This window comes from Lactuca serriola, chromosome 3 (assembly GCF_051521515.1).
Source record: "Lactuca serriola cultivar US96UC23 chromosome 3, Lser_US96UC23_V15, whole genome shotgun sequence".
NCBI lineage: Eukaryota > Viridiplantae > Streptophyta > Magnoliopsida > Asterales > Asteraceae > Lactuca > Lactuca serriola.
Window position 1 is genome coordinate 38378461 of NC_136410.1, and position 19940 is coordinate 38398400.

At 30.7% G+C, this 19940-nt stretch overlaps 3 protein-coding genes across 4 annotated transcripts; 2 read left to right on the plus strand and 1 right to left on the minus strand.

Annotated features, from left to right (window-relative positions):
- The first annotated feature begins 11277 nt into the window (after positions 1–11277).
- Positions 11278–13540, plus strand: LOC145091961 (uncharacterized). The gene is made up of 5 exons (XM_079029805.1): positions 11278–11709; positions 12759–12854; positions 12922–12970; positions 13087–13189; positions 13383–13540. The coding sequence occupies exons 1-4, from the start codon at positions 11356–11358 to the stop codon at positions 13179–13181; spliced, it is 594 nt and encodes a 197-aa protein (XP_078885931.1). The 5' UTR covers positions 11278–11355; the 3' UTR covers positions 13182–13189; positions 13383–13540.
- A 13-nt stretch (positions 13541–13553) lies between these two features.
- On the minus strand, positions 13554–14362 carry PAM68 (PAM68-like protein (DUF3464)). The gene has a single exon (XM_079029806.1). It carries the CDS (start codon positions 14211–14213, stop codon positions 13623–13625), a length of 591 nt encoding a protein of 196 aa, XP_078885932.1. The 5' UTR covers positions 14214–14362; the 3' UTR covers positions 13554–13622.
- Positions 14363–17370: 3008 nt separating this feature from the next.
- LOC145091963 (uncharacterized) lies at positions 17371–19658 on the plus strand. Of its 2 annotated transcripts, none has more exons than XM_079029808.1 (10): positions 17371–17550; positions 17624–17693; positions 18015–18082; positions 18159–18220; positions 18306–18387; positions 18483–18716; positions 18807–18935; positions 19013–19074; positions 19253–19372; positions 19461–19658. In XM_079029808.1, exons 1-10 carry the CDS (start codon positions 17500–17502, stop codon positions 19492–19494), a joined length of 912 nt encoding a protein of 303 aa, XP_078885934.1. In that variant the 5' UTR covers positions 17371–17499; the 3' UTR covers positions 19495–19658. The 2 variants fall into 2 exon arrangements, with proteins under 2 accessions (XP_078885934.1, XP_078885935.1); XM_079029809.1 differs by having other exon boundaries at positions 19465–19658.
- Positions 19659–19940: the final 282 nt, after the last annotated feature.

Sequence of the window (19940 nt, forward strand, 5' to 3'; positions counted from 1 at the left end):
TCCCAGAATCCATGTATGATTGCAATTAGACCTGTTAAACGTGTCGTGTCGGGTTCGTGTCTTGTCAAGACATTAAACGGGGTGAAAGGGCTTGACCTTAACCCGACCCGTTTAATTATCGTGTCGTGCCGTGTCAATCCGTCTATTTTCGTGTCGGTTTCGTGTCGGGTTTCGGGTTAAGGTTTAGATCTTGTAAATATGCTGTGTCATGTCGGGTTGAAATATTTTAAAGGTTCGAAAGTAGGAGTTGTGGAGGCAAAAAGGAAAAAGTGAAACACTGAAGTTATGGGATGAAATGACAAAATTTATAGTAAGTTAAGAAGGAAAAATGAAAATAGTTAAAGTTGGGGAGCAAAAGGATAGGTGGTGATGATGACTAAAAGTCTATAACATATAATATATTTATAAAAATAATTAAGTAGCTTTGAAAATTTGAATATTACTTCTAGTTCTCGAGTTTGCCCACTATAAGTCTATAACATATAATATATTTATGAAAAAATGAAATTTATAATAAATAATATATAATTAAACGGGTCATCTTCGAGTCATCTTCGAGTTGAAAGTCTTGACCCTAATTCTACCTGTTTAATTATCGTGTCGTGTCAACCCGTTTACATAAACGTGTCGAAATCTCTGAACCTTACCCATCAATTTCGTGTCGTGTCATGTCATGTTTTGCAAGGTCTAATTGCAATCCATTTCTGTATCGGCATTAAATTAATATAATTTGCGAGTGATTTGATTCAAAATTTCGAATCATTCGTGCTAGTAGGGCCAACCCAATACCTGAGAGAGTTGGGCTAAGGCCTAGGACGACAAAATTTTGAGGGCATCAATTTTTCGGTCCAACTATACATGCTACATATGACAATGGCCCAAAAAAACAACCCATACTCTTATTATTTTTTTTCATTTGAGTTAAAATCTCTTAAATCCATATTTTTAAGGTTTTTGATTGGCCTACAATCAAAATACATCAACTATAAACTTGATTTCAACTTCCAACAATAAATAGCAACTTACAATTAAAATATATCAACTCTAAACTTGATTTCATGTTTTGTGACATCCCCAAAATCACGGCCAGAAAAGACCGATTTCATTTATGCTTTTTAAAATCATTTCAGGGTAAATCCTTTTGATTTAAAAGTGTTGCGGAATTTGTTCCCAAAACAAAACATGATAAAATAATATTTATCAAAGCATTTCATCAAGAGATGCATTTTCATTATATAATCAAAACTCGGGATGTCATGTTCCGATACAGACCATAAAGCATAAACGATAACATTACAAGTCATTCAACAAATATATACATATACAGACTTGTAAACAAAACAACTCGATGATTCATCCATCTTACGCCTTTGCGCCACTTCCTGTAATACAAATAAAACTGAGTGGGTCAGGCTTGGGAGCCTGGTGAGCATATAGGGTTTTCAACCCACAATAAATAAATTATACTTAATTTTACCAACCAACAATAACCCGATTACCCATTCCCGTTATCCTCACTTTACGTCCCTAAAACAACATCTATCTCAAGGGACCTAATCTAAAATTTTCATCGGGACGGACATTACTGCTAAGGGGTTTCCTCAACAATATATATCCTAAAAGCAACCATGAGGGGGATAGAGTACACCGGTGAACACATCGTTCACAACACCTACAGGTTATGAACCTGCTAGCGTTCCACATGACTGTCTAGAAAGAGTCTGTGGTCGTTATCCATACTCCGTTGAATAACTAGATCAACAACAACAACAACAACATCGAGGCCTCTCATCTGTTTATTACACACCAACTATCTACCCATGTTCTACCCAACATATTAGTAGATAAAAATATATATTTTCATACATAGTTTAAAACCCTGTATAGCATTTTTATTCAATACATATTCCACATAACAGATGAGGCACACCCACATAACACGTATTTCATAGAAAATAAATCAGATCTATGAGATAGAAGAGAATGAATATACATTCACACATATAACAACAAAATTATACACATAACACGTATTTCGTATAAAATACTTCATAATTATGCGTTAGAAGAAAGTAACTACACACTCACTTGATCAGAAGATGATCGGACAGCACTACAGCTTGTAGAAGTAGTATTCTTCGGCAGATCTGGAAGATCTTCACAAAAACCGGACTCCTCGCGGGCAGAGCTTTGGCTCGAGAATCTTACTTCTCGGGATCTTCGGGACCTCGGGACTTGCTTCGGGGCTCGGGAATGATACCGGGGCTTCGGGATAATTCTTGCACGAAAAACGATACAAAAACGCGAGAAAAAGGGAAGAAATGAGCAATGAACTCGGTTGCCCTCGACCTCCTTTTATAGGGGCTGGAAGGTCGAATTACGCTGGACGTAATGACGATAAGATCGCTGACTCCCCCCCCCCTTCGGATAATATCGGAATATATATATATATATATATATATATATATATATATATAATATCGAAAATATTTAATAAACTTCAAAAATTCATATATTCCTCATACGAACTCCGTTTTCGACGTTCTTTATATCCACACGTAGGTGAGACTACGATCTACAACTTTCGTTTAGACTCCGTCGGCTAATTTTGAATTTATTTTTATTATTTATTTTTAGTAGGCCGGGACAAGAAAATTCCGTTATAAATTTATAACTTCTTCATCCGACGTCCGTTTTCGCCTATCTTTTTATCGTTTTACTCCTATTAACAAGACCTTCGATTCTCATTTAGATTGTTTCGGCTAAAAACCGCTCGATCTCAAATCGAGTATTCGGGCTGCATACTGCCAAATCGAGTATTCGGGCTGCATACTGCTAAGTCGAAACTTCGAAAAATCATAACTTCCTCATACGAAATCAGATTTGGGCGTTTTTTTATGCACGCTCTCGGTTTAACGAACTCTACGACTTTCGTTTAGACCACTAAGGCTAAATATTGTTCTAACGTAAAATTCACTTATTACGTCATTCAGCATTGTCGGTTCTGTCGCGAAACTTCGACAAGTCATAACTTCTTCATTATAACTCGGATTTCGGCATTCTTTATATCTTCGGAATCATTGTTTCGACCACTACATCTTTATGCAAAGATATTGGGATTATCCCACACTTCAAATTTGACGCTTATTTTATTCTTAATTCATTAAATTATAATAATTAAGAAAATAAACACATAATTCACATAATACTCAAATATTTCATCATTAATACTTCAAAAAGAGTTACAAGGGTTAACCTAGACTATTACATCAATGATAATGCCTAGCCTGGAAACGCGGGCGTTACATGTTTCAACAACAAATAATCAATAACTATTAACCCTAAGTTTCTAATTTAACAAACCTAATTGGTAATTTCTAGTTTTTCAATACAATGTCAAAAAATGGAATCTGAATTTTGATGACTCACCACCATCCACCGGAGGAGGTCTGTCAGAATAATCCACCGACAACAACAAATTGTTGGCAGATGGCAAGGCAGCAGCGTGAGTCGTAATTTGCGCACAAGAGAGGTCGATGAAGTACAGAACGTCGATTTGGCTTTGCTTCTTCCGATTTTTTGCAAAATTGGGTTTCTACCTCTTTGTTTCATTAAACTAGTTTGTATGAGCTTAAAAAGTTTGGACCATTTATCTTGGGCTACTTTGTATTTGCATTTATAATTTAGAAATAACCTAAACTTTTTCTAGGGTAGCCTTGTTTTTGTTTTTTTTTTTCTTTTTTTTCCGGGATATCACTGTTACATAAAACGAAATTTTCCGAAAAGTTATCACTATTGGACAAAAATTGAGGGGTATCCCGGGCTCCAATGTGCATCTAACCCTGGTAGAGGTGTGGTCCACCATTAGCCTCCGGTATTAAATGACTTCCGTCTTCGAGCAAATTGACCTTCAGACTTCAAATTTCAAACAAATTTTTGAGAAAATATATTTTTGAATTTCAAGGTAATGTTTGTTCCCTAAAAGTAAAATGCTTATACATGCTCCACGTGGTAATGACTTAGAAGAAAAAATGGCGAATTTTTGTGCTTCTCGTGGTGAAGGCTATGAAAAAGAAAAGTTATAATTGTATTTAAGGACTTTCTTTATATTGCAAGAATAGCCTTAGGTAAATCATTTTATGCATTAGCCTCAATAGTGACTTCCTGAACACCGCAAGAAAGTCCATATAAAATAAATTGTGTGTCGCCTTAGGTCTTACGGGAATAGCCCAAGGTAAATTACGTTAAGCTGGGTATTGTAATAATGGGCGTGTTTGACAAAAGTAGCTGTTAGCTGGAAGCGGGTAGGGGTTAGCTGGTAGCGTGTAGCGGGTAGTTGGTAGCGGGAAGCTGTAGCTTTTATTTGTTATATGAATATTTGGCAAAAGTCGCTGGAAGCTTTTGAAATATATAAAATTACATAAAATGACAATTTATTAAAAACAAATAAATATATAGATATATTTTTAAGGGTAATTATGGAAATTGATTTCAAAAGCTTAGGAGCGTTTTGTTAAACGCTACATGAAGTAGCTTCTAGAATCGGAGCGTTTTGTTAAAACTAAAAGTTAAACGCTCGTATTGTCAAACAAAGTTTTTTGTTTAAACTAGAGCGTTTTATCAAAAACCAAAAGCTAAAAACTCTCAAACGCTTCCAAAAGCTCCGTGCCAAACACACCCAATAAACCATATAAGTCAATTTAAACATTTCTTATACGATCGAGTATGGAAACGGTGATGAACATATACTGCAGATGAAATAGAGGTGCATGTTGCAAATAAATTAGAAAATGTGTGGGGAAGTAGGAAAAATAGGGGTGAGCAAAGAAGTGGTTCCAACACACCGGGTACCCGATTTAAAAATACTTCTAAATTTACTCAATACAATTATGATTATAATAACCATAATTTAACAGTTTGAACATTTTATTCGAAAAAATTGGTTTAAACACATCTCTTTTAGACATAAACTTGTTTAAACTGGTTCAAATTACAAACACTCTTTGGCAGCCCACAAGCATTCCATTTTATAAGGAGTTGTATTCCTCTATTTTCCATCCCACGAACGATGTGGGATAGGAGGATTGAAATCAAGTTTTCTTTATTACTTCATCGCCTACATTTTTTTCATTTACATTTATTTTACATAGTATAATTTTGCTTAAATGTATAAGTGGCTGATATTAATTATTTTGTAGTATCCACTCTGCTTCATATAAACCTTAATTGATTCTTGTCTCACTGTGTAGATTTAAATCTCAAGATTTATATAATAATATAAAAGCTCCATTAGATTAAAAGAATGAATGCCTATGATATTAGGAGACATGGTATAAACATAGGATATCATTACTATATAATTACAATTAATGGGCTTGTAGCCCAGCGGTATCAGGTGGTGTCCTCCCTCTTTGAGATCGAGGGTTCAAGTCCTGTCGTGGACATAGGTGGAATAGGTGTTGTTAACTTAGGAGTAGATTAGATTTGCCGGTTCAAAAAAAAAAACTATATAATTACAATTAATTAATTCTATAGTTATTAAAAAATAAATATGACATTTATTGTGAGAGAGAGAGAGAGAAACTAAATTTTAGGAAATCAACTAAAATCTTATTATTACATTTAAAAAAACCAAATCATTTGTTAGGAAATCCATATTAAAGAATATGTAGTATTATTTTTATAGAATAATCAAAAATAATTGAAATATATTTCATTTTTTTAATAAATTTTCAATTTCATGAAATTAATTTCTTTCTTTAAGAATTAGATGATTTCATTGACGATTATACAAAAATGCTAACAATATTTTTATATAGTAATTACAAAACATGAAATTAAAGAATTAGATGATTTTTTTTTCTTTAAAAATCAAGCATTTATTGGAACTGGTTTCATTCCTTAAGAATCATAGTTTATTCTATAAGAATACACTGATTGATAAATGTTTTTAAATTACTGTCATAAAACAAGTGTGATACAATGAAATAGATTTCATTCTTTCAGAATGGTCATCAATATTGTATAACATATATTTTGAAATATATGTAATATTCTTTTTTACATAGATTCACCAAAACTATAAACCAATTAGAAATTCTTGAAGAATAATGAATTTTATTTTTACACATAGAAAGATGTTACACGGTATAACGTATTCTTCAAGAATACATTATAAATAATGAATTATTGATATAAATTCTAAAAGAATAAGCATTATTGTTGACCTTATCTTCATTTTGAGTTATACAATATAACTTATTCTTCAAGATTATGTGCGTTTTTTTTTTCATTTAACATCGGCACTTCCAACACAAATGAAAAAGAAAAATTATATTTTTGTATGTTCTTCCAAAATGTGCCAAATGTGATTATAAGTTTATAACACACCAAAAAGATTTCATTTTTTAGAGTAGCATTTTACGACTACTTCTTTACCACCTTATCGGCTTAAAAGAAAACTTATGATAGAATTTTTTATTTCCAATCGGAATTTAAACTCATTACCAAAATTGTAGTGTTCAATTTAAATAAGTTACCATAACTATAGAATAATAAGTTACAATTAGTGTTTTAATTTTTAAGTTAATTATTATAATATTTTTATTAAATGATTGGTCTAAAAGTGGTTATACATTCACACAATATATATAGTTTATATATGAACCTAACTCTCTCTCTCTCTCTCTCTCTATATATATATATATATATATATATATATATATATATATATATATATATCATACTATATTATAAAAGAAGTATTTTTCCTTTCACCACATTTATTTGAAACTCCCATGACTTTTTAATTTCTTTCTAATAATAGTTATAATTTGGTTAATAGGTTTAAATAAATATCAAACCCAAAGTGTAATCATATATAAACTAAATTTCAATATTAAAATAATATCTTTACTTCTACTTATAAAGTTATGTTTTTTTTAACTTTTAACATACTATACTTAATATATTGTTGGATGTAAATCATTATCATTTTAAAGATACAATTTTGGAACAATTTGTATAAAATATTTAAATTATTAATTTGAATATTACAGGGTCAACTTAAATGTAAATTTTAATTGAACTTAAGCAACACAAAGAATATTTTTGTAAACAGTTCAAAGTGATTAATTATAGTGTATTTCTAAAAATAATTATAAGTTGGTTAATAAGGTTAAATAAATATCAAACCTAAAGTGTAATTCACAAAATTCACAATTTAATACAAACCATTTTGAACACAAAATTTATATAAATTACAAATTTATAAATTACAAAAAGGGCAAAATTGTAATTCTTGCAGTATAATATTTTTATTATTAAATGCTCTCATATTTGAACACAAAATTTATATAAATTACAAGTTTATATAGTCCATTTATAGTTTAATTCACAAAATTCACAATTTAATACAAACCATTTTATAATAATTCACAAACTCAAAGAAATCAAAAATTCAAACTCTATTACTACCACCACCACACACTGTCACCAACCATCTGTACCAGCATCGCAACCATTATTTTCTTCTAAATCAAATATGTAAACAAAGTCATCCATTAATAACTTAAATACTACATTCACAATCTAATAAAACCATTTATTTCACTCATTTTTAATTTAATGCAAAATTATTATTAAACTAATGTATTCTTGCACACTTATACAACACAAAAAATAAATACATTCAGAAAAAAAAAATTAACAAAAAAATTTATACATAAATCATTCATATTTTAAATTGTGAATTTAATATAATAAGCCGTGAATAAAGTTTACATTTTTTCAAAAGCAAACAAAAAAATTATAAAGTAATTACAACTTAATATCAATTCATTCACAACTTAATACAATCAACTCATAACTTTAATATACAAAATTTACAGCTTAATATAGTCAATTCATAATCTAAGAAGAAAATACGAAGTTTAATGCAGTCAATTCACAATTTAAAACACAAAAATCACAGTTAGTACACAAAACTCAAAGTTTAGTACACAAAAAGTATGCATCCACAACCATATTTTCAGTTTAACACTCTTTATATAGTCAATTCAAAGTTTATACACAAAATTCATAGCTTAATACAAGTAACTTCATAATTTCATATACATAATTCATAACTTAATCTAGTCACTTTAAAGTTCAAACAGAAAATTCACAGCTTAATGCAGTCAATTTGTAGTTTAAAAAGAAATTTCAAAGCTTAATGCAATCAATTCACAGTTTAAAACACAAAAATCACAACGTAGTACACGAAATTCACATTTCAATACACAAAAAGTAGTATTCACATCCATATTATCAAATTAAAACACTTATTACAATTAATATACAATTTAATATAGAAAATTCATAAACTAGTATAATAAATTCAAAGTTTAATTTAAAAAAAAATATATACATTCACGACTTAATAGCAGATAAAACTAAGATTAACAAAATTACACGACAAATGAGAGATTAAAATATCAAATTCACACTTTAACAGAAGAAAAACAAACAAAAAAAAACTATATCATAGAGATCTACAACATATGCAAGTAGAAAAACATATTATCAACTTAAAACTCTTAATACAGCTAATTCACAGTTTAATACACAAAATTCATAGTTTAATACAATAAGTTATTAGTTTAAAGTGCAAAATTCATAGGTTAAACAAAAAATTCACAGCTTAATACACAAAATTCACAGGTTAATATAATAAATTTATAGTTTAGTACATAAAAAGTATGCATTCACTACCATATTATTAAATTAAAACTCTTAATATAGCCAATTCACAATTTTGATACACAAAATTCACAGTTTAAAACTTATAAAAAATCATGAATTTGTAGTTTATAACTTTTTTTTTTTGAGAAAACACTAACATAATAACACATATTCTAAACTCAATCTACAACATAAATACAATAAAATAAAAATATGAATAAAAAATTTCTAAAAATGTTGCAACAACTAAGAAAATTAACATATATTCACAACTGAACAACGTTAAAACTAAAATTAACAAAAAAATAAAAAACAAAAATGAGAGATTAAAACATTAAATTCACAGTTTAATAGAAGGAAAAACAATAAAAATCGACATACCTGATGTGTTTCAACAATGATCAGAGAGAAAGAAATAAATGGAAGAGGTACTGGTGGATCATCGTTGGTGACTTAAGCTTGTAAATATGGCATCATCACTCGTCTGAGCTAAGAGATTTGTCTGTTCATTCCAGTAGGTACACTAAGGTTTCAAATATGAGCAAATTCGGCGTGTGGTGGTTGTTTTTTGTCTGTTTCTCTTCAAATCTAATACATTTTGACGATTTGTATCAAGATCTAACATTTTCCGGTCATTTAGTGAGAAAAACTAAAGCTTAAGCAGTGGTTTAACGCTTACGATCTTGTAATAGATATGATGCGTCAGAGATTGATGGTGGCGGTGGTGGAAAGTCGTCGGAGGTTGGTGGTTGACTAGATTTGGACCAAATATGAACAAATCTAAACCATATCTGAACAGATTTGGTGGCATTTCACTTAGATCTATATCATATCTAACCAAATCCAGTATGAGAGATGGTCGTGGCGGTCATCGATGGTGGTGGTAGTTGTGGTTTATGATAGATCTGGAGGAGGTGAGCGACAAAGATGGTTTAGGCTTTAAATTTGATGGTGGAGAGTAGTTGCGAACTAGATATGAGTGATTCTAACAAGTTTTTATGTGCTTGTCGGAGCAGATCTGAAACAAAGAAGGTGATCTGGTTGGTGGTGTCTGATGGCGCTGTTTTATAGAAGAAGAAGAAACGATATTGGAGCAAATCCACCATGGAAGAAGGAGGGCATGACAACGTCGGTGGTTGCGCCGTCGATGACGACGGATGTGAAGTCGCCGGAGAAAGGATGTATCATCGTCGGAGAAGAGAAGGTATCAGAGGTGTTGTTTTTTTTTTGGGAAAAAGAGAGAGAGAGAGAGAGAGAGAGCTAGTTCTTAATGTAAGAGAAATGAGAAATTATAAAGTTTGAAAGTTTTATATCTAAACATCAGATATGATAATATGATTGTAAAAAATGGTTCTTAGGGGTTCATAATTTTTTTTTGTTCTCATTTGAACATTTATATATATATATATATATATATATATATATATATATATATATATATATATATATATATATATACACACACACACACACACAAACTGGTTCCGACAGGTAGTGGTTCCCAAAAAATGAGAACCGGAATCAAAACCGCTTAAGGCGGTTCCAAAATTTAGGAACCATAATCATAATCGCTTAAGTTGGTTCCGGTTCCAGAACCGACACTATGAGACGGTTCCGGTTCCAAAAGCAGGTACCCTGCTTCGTTGGTCACCCCTAAGGAAAAGTATTAGAAATCTGAAAAAGAAGAAAAGACCCTAATTATAAAATCGTATTATATTACAAATTTATCATTAATAAATGATTTTTTTTTTCAAATAGGGGATATGGTAATGTCGAATTCTAACGGTAAATAACAATGTTACTTTCTATTCTAATAAATAAATAAATTTATTCTTCTATTAACAAATGTTACAATATTAGAAATATTCATTAATATATTAATATTATATGTCATATGTTAACCTATTGATTTTCTATTTTAAATTTTAAATTTTAAATTTCTCACTCCTATTAATTTTCTATTTTAAATTTTAAATTTCTCACTCTAATTAGATTAAATTAGTAATTGGTAATTGATTATTCATTTCAAATTTTAAATTTCACACTTTAATTATATTAAATTAATAACATTAGAATAAAAAATAAAATAAAATAAATATATATATTATATAGTAATATAATTTCATGTATTTATTTAAACCAACGATTAGAATTTTATATAAATAAAAAAATATCTATTAATTAATAATTTATTTAAGATAATTTATTTAAAATAATTAATTAATAATTTTAAAATTTTATTATGAAAGTAGTTTTATTAATAAAAGATAAATGATTTTTTATTTTGCGAACATATAGATGAGGTATGAATTAAACAGTTTGTTAACACGCGAACACACAGCTCTAAGGGGGTGTTTGACTTAGCTTTTGAGAAGCTAAAAGATCTTTTAGAAAAAGATAGAAGCCAAAAATGTTTGGCAAAACAATTTTAAAATCTACTTTTAGATTTTTATAGAAGGAAAATCAACTTTTTACATAATACCTAACTTTTTGAAACTTTTCCAAAAAACTTTTGCCATAAAAAAACTAAGCCTACCACCCTAAAATTCTGAATAGGCCTTGATTTTTAAATATCGGTTGAAATTTGGAAAGGGAGGTTCAACCATTGCAGAAGATTTTGTAGAGGCCTGAGAGATGAAGAAGAGATCAACGAGAAAGTCATCGGCGGCGACTTCAAATCGATCACCAAGCGAATCTCCGCCGAAGTTCAAGTTCAATTTCAGCTGCTTCAATAACGTTTCTACATCATACTCGTCGCCAATGAAGAACACCAGCAACCTGAATATCATATCATCTCCAGAGCCGCCTACCGGAATATCACCTGCGCCTCCACTAACGTCACTGAGCAAAGCACCTAGCACAATCGCTGATCTGAAGGAAATGGCGTCCTCCAACGTCGATTCTATCAAGCGTCACTTGGATTTTTCGCACTCCGAGATACTCAAGGACATGGAAGCTTCTCACTCACGTCTTCACAAGAGATTTAAGGTTAACTTCTGTTGTTTGCTGTTTCGTTCATTTTTTTACAGAAATTTCAATTTTCTATCGTAGATATCTTCCTGAAAAAAATCCTTAGTTGTAGGAAACGTTTGTGCTTATTGATATCGAGATCACATATTACATACAGTTAGCCTCGGGATAATATTTCTGCTTACTAAGGTATTTCCATAAAAATTGATTGAACACAAAGTGAGGTCCGAAGAAATCAGTTATCGAAGAGTTCATTTATGCTAAATTGCTAATGTTACCTCTTGTCCCCATATTAGAGTCCACTTTTTTACTTCTAAGTTCTAAAGCGTCAAATGTGCTACTCCTTAAAACTGATGAGAAACGGAGTTCATGTCTGCGTCCCCTGTACCAAAGTTAGATTTGACTTGGAGCACCAATGTGCTACTCTTCTATACTGATGAGAAAATGAATTCATCTGTAGAGGTAAAACTGATGACTATATTCGATTATAGAATTGAATATTCTTAAAATTGAAATCTTCCATCTACAAAACTAGCAACATCAATGTACATTTTGAATTTGTAAGGCACTAGGTTGATATTCAGAATTTGAATTGGACCTTAATGTTGTGATGAATGACCTATGTGGATACTGCTTAAAATCAGGTCCCCATTTAGGTTAATGTGTGATGTGTCTGTTATTTGATGTGTACTATGAAGATTTTTGGTTTTTAATGAGGCAGACCTAATTTATGACTTCCCATTCTTGAGAAATATGTAAGTGCCAATCAAACAAGGGGGGTGCAAGTAAAGGTTAAGTAGGATATACATGGTGTATTATTGAAGAACTATGATAATAATGAGTCACAGAAGAAAAGGTTATGTGAAAACAACTTCTTTTTGTCAGCTTGATATTCTATAATGCAATACATTATGATTTCTATGAGTATTTGAAGTAAATGTAGTGAATTACAGATATCAACACTATATAGATGATACTACAAAAAGTTTCAGTAATGTCATATTGTGATTGTTACTATAATATGATACATTGATACTTTAGATTCTTATCTCCTTGTTGTTTTGAAGATTCAAAACCAAGCATGTCAAGAAACAATGAATGAAGCAGAGAAGGAATTCATGAAGATGAATGACCGAATAAAGGAAACCCGTGATGCAATGAAGGTAGTTTTCATGTAATCATACATTCATAATTTGAACTTTCACATTTATAACATGATCACATTTTCAGGCATCATATATGGAGTTGATAGCAGAAACACAAGCCAGCACTAATCGTGGTATGTTTCTATGACTTAACTTCCAAGAAAACATATTTATAACCAATAACCAATTTCTTATTACAATTGTTGTATAACATTGTTAAGTTGTTTGTTTGTTTGTTTGTTGATTCCAGTGTGCAAAACAACCATTCCTGAACTTCTGCAGTCTGTGGATAGATCCATTGATGCTCTGAAGAGTCGTTATGGGATTGCATCAACTTCATCATAGCTTTGCAGGTAAGTAGTACTATATATCGTTATTATAACAACCTGCTTTCATTTCTTAATACTACATCATTGTACTTTGAAAATCAACCCAGTTTAAAGTATAATGTTTTAATAGGAAAAAAAATCTAAAGTACAATGTTGTAATAGAAAGAAATGAAAGTACAATACTAATATCATACCATGCATATTCACTTTTTATCAGGAATCCATCATGAATAAGGTCTTGTTAGTCGCCGAACAGGTGATAAACTTTCCCTTCAAATTAATGTTCTTACTTAGATCACTATGACTTTCTACTTGTCAATACATGTGAAGATGTTAAAACTTAAAAGATATGGATCAGTTAATTTTGCAAGCTAACTACTTTCCAAAGTATACAAAATGTTGTTTATCTTTATTATTAGGAAATAGCTAGCAATATCATACAAAAAAGATTGAGAAATCAGAACTTGTTTTTAGAACCAGGTGAACCCCAAAGAGATTGCCAGAAAACAGGCCAATTCTTTTGAGCTTCATTCCAACCCAATAAAGAGCCTTCCCTCATAGGGTCCCAACTGGTGGACACAATCCCATAACTAACACCCGCTAGGGCTGTCCCAAAGAACACAAATGACACAATGAAGGGTATCCAAGTGGGCACATCGATCTTCAACCCTACTTTTAGATAGTAAAAGAATGGAAAGAACAATAGGCCTATAAACAATGGGATTCCAACGGAAAGCCCAATTCTACCCATCATTCTGTTGGTTACTATCTCTGGAATCACACCTGCTTCTCTCTCTATCTCTTCTTCTTCTTCCTCGTCTTCGTCTTTCTTTGGGATGAGGGTCTTTTTGGTGATTTTCTTGGGGGGAGGAGGGCCGAATCCTTTGGGGGAGTTGAATGTGGCTGAGATGGGTGAGAATCGGAATTGGCGATTCTGATTAGTTTTGTGGGGTGGCTTTGGAATTGGAACTTGAAATGGGGGTTTTGAGAGGTTATTTGGAGAACGTGAGAACTGGTATGAACAGAAGGTAGTAGTGGTGGTTTCCATTTCTGTGTTTTGCGGATGCTTTTGTTTCACTGCATCTGTTTCCAGAGTTTTGGATTAGATAGTTTATCTTCATAGAGATTATCAGGAATTACTGAATTGCCCCTCTGATGGCCGAAGTCCGAACATCACTTCATCATTGATCATCTTGTGGGATGTGTTTGGCGAGCCCAACCACGACTCCACTGAACGAACCTTTAAAAAGAAAAAAATGAATTAAAAAAAATAGTAAACAGATCAGAATTTCATAAATAAATTAGGACAAATTGTATGTAAAATAAATGCTCAGGATACAAATTTTGAAAATGGACTTCACTTTTTATAATTTTTTCCGTTTAAAAGTTAAACATTTTTTTATTCAAAAAAAGTCTTACATTTTTTTTCGTGTGGCTATTTTAGTAGGTTTACCGGCTAATATTATGGTTTAAAAAAAATATTTCGAAAAAAACTCTCAACTTTCCTTTTTGTAAAAACTCTCATATTTCACAAAAAATTTCCAAAAAAATCCTCATAGGTAATGATTTTTTTGTTTGGACTAACTTTTTTATCGACTTATAATTCTCCTATTCTTCTTCTTCTTTTCGTTGTTTATACTTGGTGCTTTTCATCAGCATTAGAACATTAACTAAACAAGTGATTTTTTTCAAGACAAAGAGAAATGCTATTGTGTCTAATCCTTAGTCACACATAAAGTACTCATGCTATCACAATAACTCAAGCTTGATCTTGACTAATCCCAAGATCACTAATCAATCCTTTCAACCAAACCATTTTGTCAATGCCATGTACTCCACTTCGGTAGTTGACAACACCACCAAAGGTTGAAGTGTCTCCTTCCGACTCACAATCATAAACACATAACTCATAAGCGATCTTTTGCATCTAAGTTCCAAGCATAATCTAAATCCAAATACTCGACAACCAAACACTCCGAGCACCTCCATTAATGAGATCATTTTTGGATACGCCATATATCAAGAAACACACTCAATGAATGAACGATATTCGATCTCATACAAACAATGACATACATCAAACCCTTCATTGTACCTAAATTGTGATGTACATCATGAGATTTTTTAAGACTCATTTTTTTCCCGGTAGTTATATCAATAACGTAGTTAACAAATTCTTTTGTCATGTCAATAACAAAAATCCGTCACATTACTTTTGAGATTAAAAATGTTTCTAACGTGGAAAATATGAAAGTTAAAAAAATAGATTCCAATTTCCATAGGAGTTTGAAAGTTGTTTTTTTTTTCTTAATTTTGAAAACACTCTAAGATGCTAAGCCTATTTAGACTGTAGTTCTTCAACTTCTACGATCTTTTAGTACCATGCAAATAGATTTTGATATGAATTTTGGTAACAAGAATTGAATACGAAATCATTTTTCTTTGTTCAGAAAATATAAAATGTTTCTTTCAAATTTTAATCTAGAAAACATCAAAAAAAAAAAAACACCATAAATAATAACATAAAAATTGAATTATTAGTCGAAATGAAAATTTGTCCAAACATTTTTTTTTGGCAAAAGAGAAGATTTTTCCTAAAAGAAGAATTTTTGAAAAATGAGGGTTTTTCCAATAATTTATGATCCACGTTTATAACCAAATATAAAGTTATATATGGGTTTATTTTACAAATGACGTTTCTAAAATAATATTTATGAAAAACATTTGAACTTTACAAAAAATTTAGGCTCCGTGAAATAAGGTGTTTTTTGAAAGAAAAAAAAAATTATAAGATAAATAAGAATTTTGAAAACTTGTTTAGTTAACATTTCTTCATAAATTTTCTAATTAAAGAAAAATTTATCATTTTACAAAATTATAAAGAACTTTGAAAAAACAATCAAGGTTGTTTTTTCACAAATTTATAGCTCTAAATTTTTTCTAAAATACACAAATATTCATCTTGGTTACACCCCATTTCTTCATAAATTTTCTTATTAAGGCTGGTGAGATGTGTGGGTATAGGTGAGAGTATGGTAGATATGACTGTCATGGTATAGGGGAATAAGTGGGTGGGTATGTATGTTATTTGAAATAATTAAAACTAAAAAAATAAAATGATAGAAAATAAACATCTAAACATATTTTATAATTTTTTAAAATAAAAAATGAAACTCAATCAGTTTTAATTAAACATGTTTTCTAAATTTTCTACAGAAATTAAAAATAAAAACTCATTTTGTTTTTCTGAAATTGAAAACAGTTCGTCACTAAACAAAGCCTTGATAAGCTCACTTGGTATTTTAAATATTTTAAATAAGTAATTCTTAACCATCCATTTTCTCTAAAAATAACTAGATATGACCGATAAGAACATGTGGGTTAGACTGTTGACAAAGTGAATAATGATATTTGTTTGGATGACATAAAAATCTAAGATTAAATGTCTATTTTATTATTCCGAAAAACAAATGTAAATTAAATAGTTCTAAGGTGAAATCTATTGAGCAAATTGTTAGTGTTTTAAACATTAATATCATGTTTATTTTGGTTTAACAACCACTCAAGTCACCTTTATGGCTTTATCCAAATTAAGTAAAAAAATAGTCATCCCTATCCAAATCGAGTAAAATAACACAAGGGATATTAACAAAAAAAAAAAAGACAAGAGTTAATTAAAATAAGGTTTGTTTTTGTGTCAGAATTTGAACATGAATATGAGTCAATATATTATCTATCATATCTTCTATATGTATTATAAAGTCACTATAACCCACGTTAAACATAAATCGAAAAAACAATAGTTTGCTCTCTTCAAACTAAAAAACCAAATCTTTCTATTCAGTTTTGGTTTTAATAAAGCGAATCATTCTCAATCTAATGGTGATCCTTTTTATGTTCAAAAATGAAAAAAAAATATAAAAAATTGTTTTTCTTGAAAAATGTATTTAAATATAAATGGTCTTCTAGAAAGTTCTATAAGTGGTTTTTTTCTGATATAAAAATAAAATAACGACTTTTCAATATATTGTTGTAAATATTAATGGTTTTCCTAAAATAAAAATATAAAAATATTAATAAGAAAGTAGAAAAAAGAAAAAGTAAATAGGGACTGAAAGGCGAAGTTGGATGATATTCGAGGGACGATTTATTCGAATCCAAACGTATGCGGTATTGGGTGATCCGTCGCGTTAAGTCCTCAACCACACATCCGTCTTCTCCGGTCCACGAACGCTCGTATCGTCAACGGAAATCCCCATTGATGACTTTTCTCTTCTCTTCTATATGAAAACACTGAGGAAACTTGGTTAGCCTGAAGAAGATTATCAATTGTCATGGGCACCGTCATCGACTCTCATTTCTTGGCACTCACAGCCATCGTTACTGTACAAACACACACTCTCCCTCCTGCATTTCAATCATATTGTAAATAACTCTAATCATTCTCTTTCCTTGCAGTTTTGCTATCAGTTGTCGTTCTTCGTAGTCACAGCACTTCTCAAATTCGATAAAGTCACTGATTTTGCAGGTATACCTTTTCCCATTGCTTCAATTTTACTCACTCCATACCTGTATTCTGTAAATTCTCTCCCCAAGACAGCGGGAGGCTTTTACTTTTCAGCTGTATAATTCTTATCTGCTTTTTACTTGTTTTATATTAAACCTTTCTCAGTTTGTGGTTTATGTGATTTCTGATCAGTTTATTGTACCCAAGTTTGTTTGAACATGTATAGATGAAATTCATGTTTATTGTTTTCCTTTTTGTTAGAGATTCATGATGAAATTCATCACTTTGGAAGAATTTACTCAGTCTGATCTAAACCTTATATTTTTTTTTTTAAAATAACAGGAAGCACAAATTTTGTCATACTCGCTCTATTAACATTGATTCTAAAAGGATCATGGCACGTTAGACAGGTAACCAGCCCTTCTGTTATCTATTTTTTCTTCATAATTTTATATTTCTAAAAATAATGTATCAATATTCATTCAGGTGGTTTTGAGCTTCTTTGTTGTAGTATGGGGTCTTCGCCTTGGAGTGTTTCTATTAATGAGGTAATGATGAATATACAATTGTTCATTCTCAAACAATCAAAAATCCATTTTGCTCATTGCTTTCCACTTTCACATATCTTTTCAGGATCTTGAATTGGGGAGAAGATCGACGTTTTGATGAGATGCGTGAAAATTTGGGAAAATTAGCGGTTTTCTGGATCTTTCAGGTTTCTGTGTTATGTATATAAATAAACATCACTGCCAAAATGAAAAAAAGGGTATTTTAGTAAATAATAATTGTTGTTATGTTATTATATAACAGGCTGTATGGGTTTGGACAGTAAGTTTACCTGTGACAATTGTGAATGCAAGTGACTCAAATCCAGGAATTGAAGCTCGCGACATAATTGGATGGATTATGTGGGGTGTGGGCCTCACAATTGAAGCCACAGCTGATCAACAAAAGTTAATGTTTAAAAATTCTCCAGCAAACAGAGGAAAATGGTGTGATGCTGGACTATGGGGGTATTCTCGTCATCCTAACTACTTTGGCGAGGTTAGTGGTTGTTAAGTCATTTATTTGTTTGTTTTTTTTACACATATATATGTTGAGAATTAAATAAATCTTGGGAAATTGGGGATGCAGATTTTTCTTTGGTGGGGAATCTTTGTGGGGTCTACCCCTGTTTTAGATGGTGCTGAATGGCTAGTTGTACTTGGGCCAGTGTTTTTAACATTGTTGCTTCTTTTCGTTAGTGGGATACCCCTTCTTGAGGTTTGCTATTTTATTATTTTTTTAATAAATATTGTAATTGTTCACTTTGATTAAATCTATCAAAAACATGGATTCAGGTTTCTGCAGATAAGAAGTATGGAAACGTGGCTGCATATCGACATTATAAAAACACAACAAGGTTGGTTAAAATTCTACCCAATCACAGCATTGTACTTTCAACTTTTTTCTTATTATGACATTATACTTTGAAAAACCATCCAACTATTGCTATAATATTAAAAAAAAAATGAAAGTATGATGTTATAACAAACAAATTAATTAATTGTTTTTTTTTTTTTTTTTTGTAAATTCTTCAGTCCTCTCATTCCACTGCCTCCTGTGGTGTATGGAAGCTTGCCCTCATGGTTGAAAGTAGGTTTTCTGTTTGAGTTTCCTTTATACAACAAGAATCTTCCTAAAGAAGAAGTGTTAGGCTGGTAAGTCATTTTCCATTAAAATTTAAAAACATAAAGTTGGGATCTTTCAATTCTTGAAATTTTAATAATTTTGACTCTGTTTTGCAAGGAAGAGAGATGGAAGTACTACAAAAATAGGCTGATGCCTGGTATATGATGCTATAGTTCTTTACAATTTTCCTGCTACAAGTATTTTTCATTTTTAACATTGTTTAATGTTGTAAAGAGTGTTCCATAACATGTATTGCCCAAAATTATATATTTATTATGTAACATTATTGAAATCATAGGTTGACTTTTTTGTTAAGGTCAAAATGTTCTTCCTACCCTTTCCAAATTCCATCTCTTGTCGTGTAAACTAATTGACCTATATATAAACATAAGGAATAAGGTGGAAAATTTCATAACCACATAACATTAATATACAAATATTGTTATTCGGTTTGCTTAGCCATAAAGACTAATATGATAAAATGTTTGTATTATACATAATATTATGGACCTCCAATGAGTTTGATATGCATAATATTGATCGGGATCAATATGCGTTTTTGCATGATAGCTTATCAATATCATGTCAACTTTGACT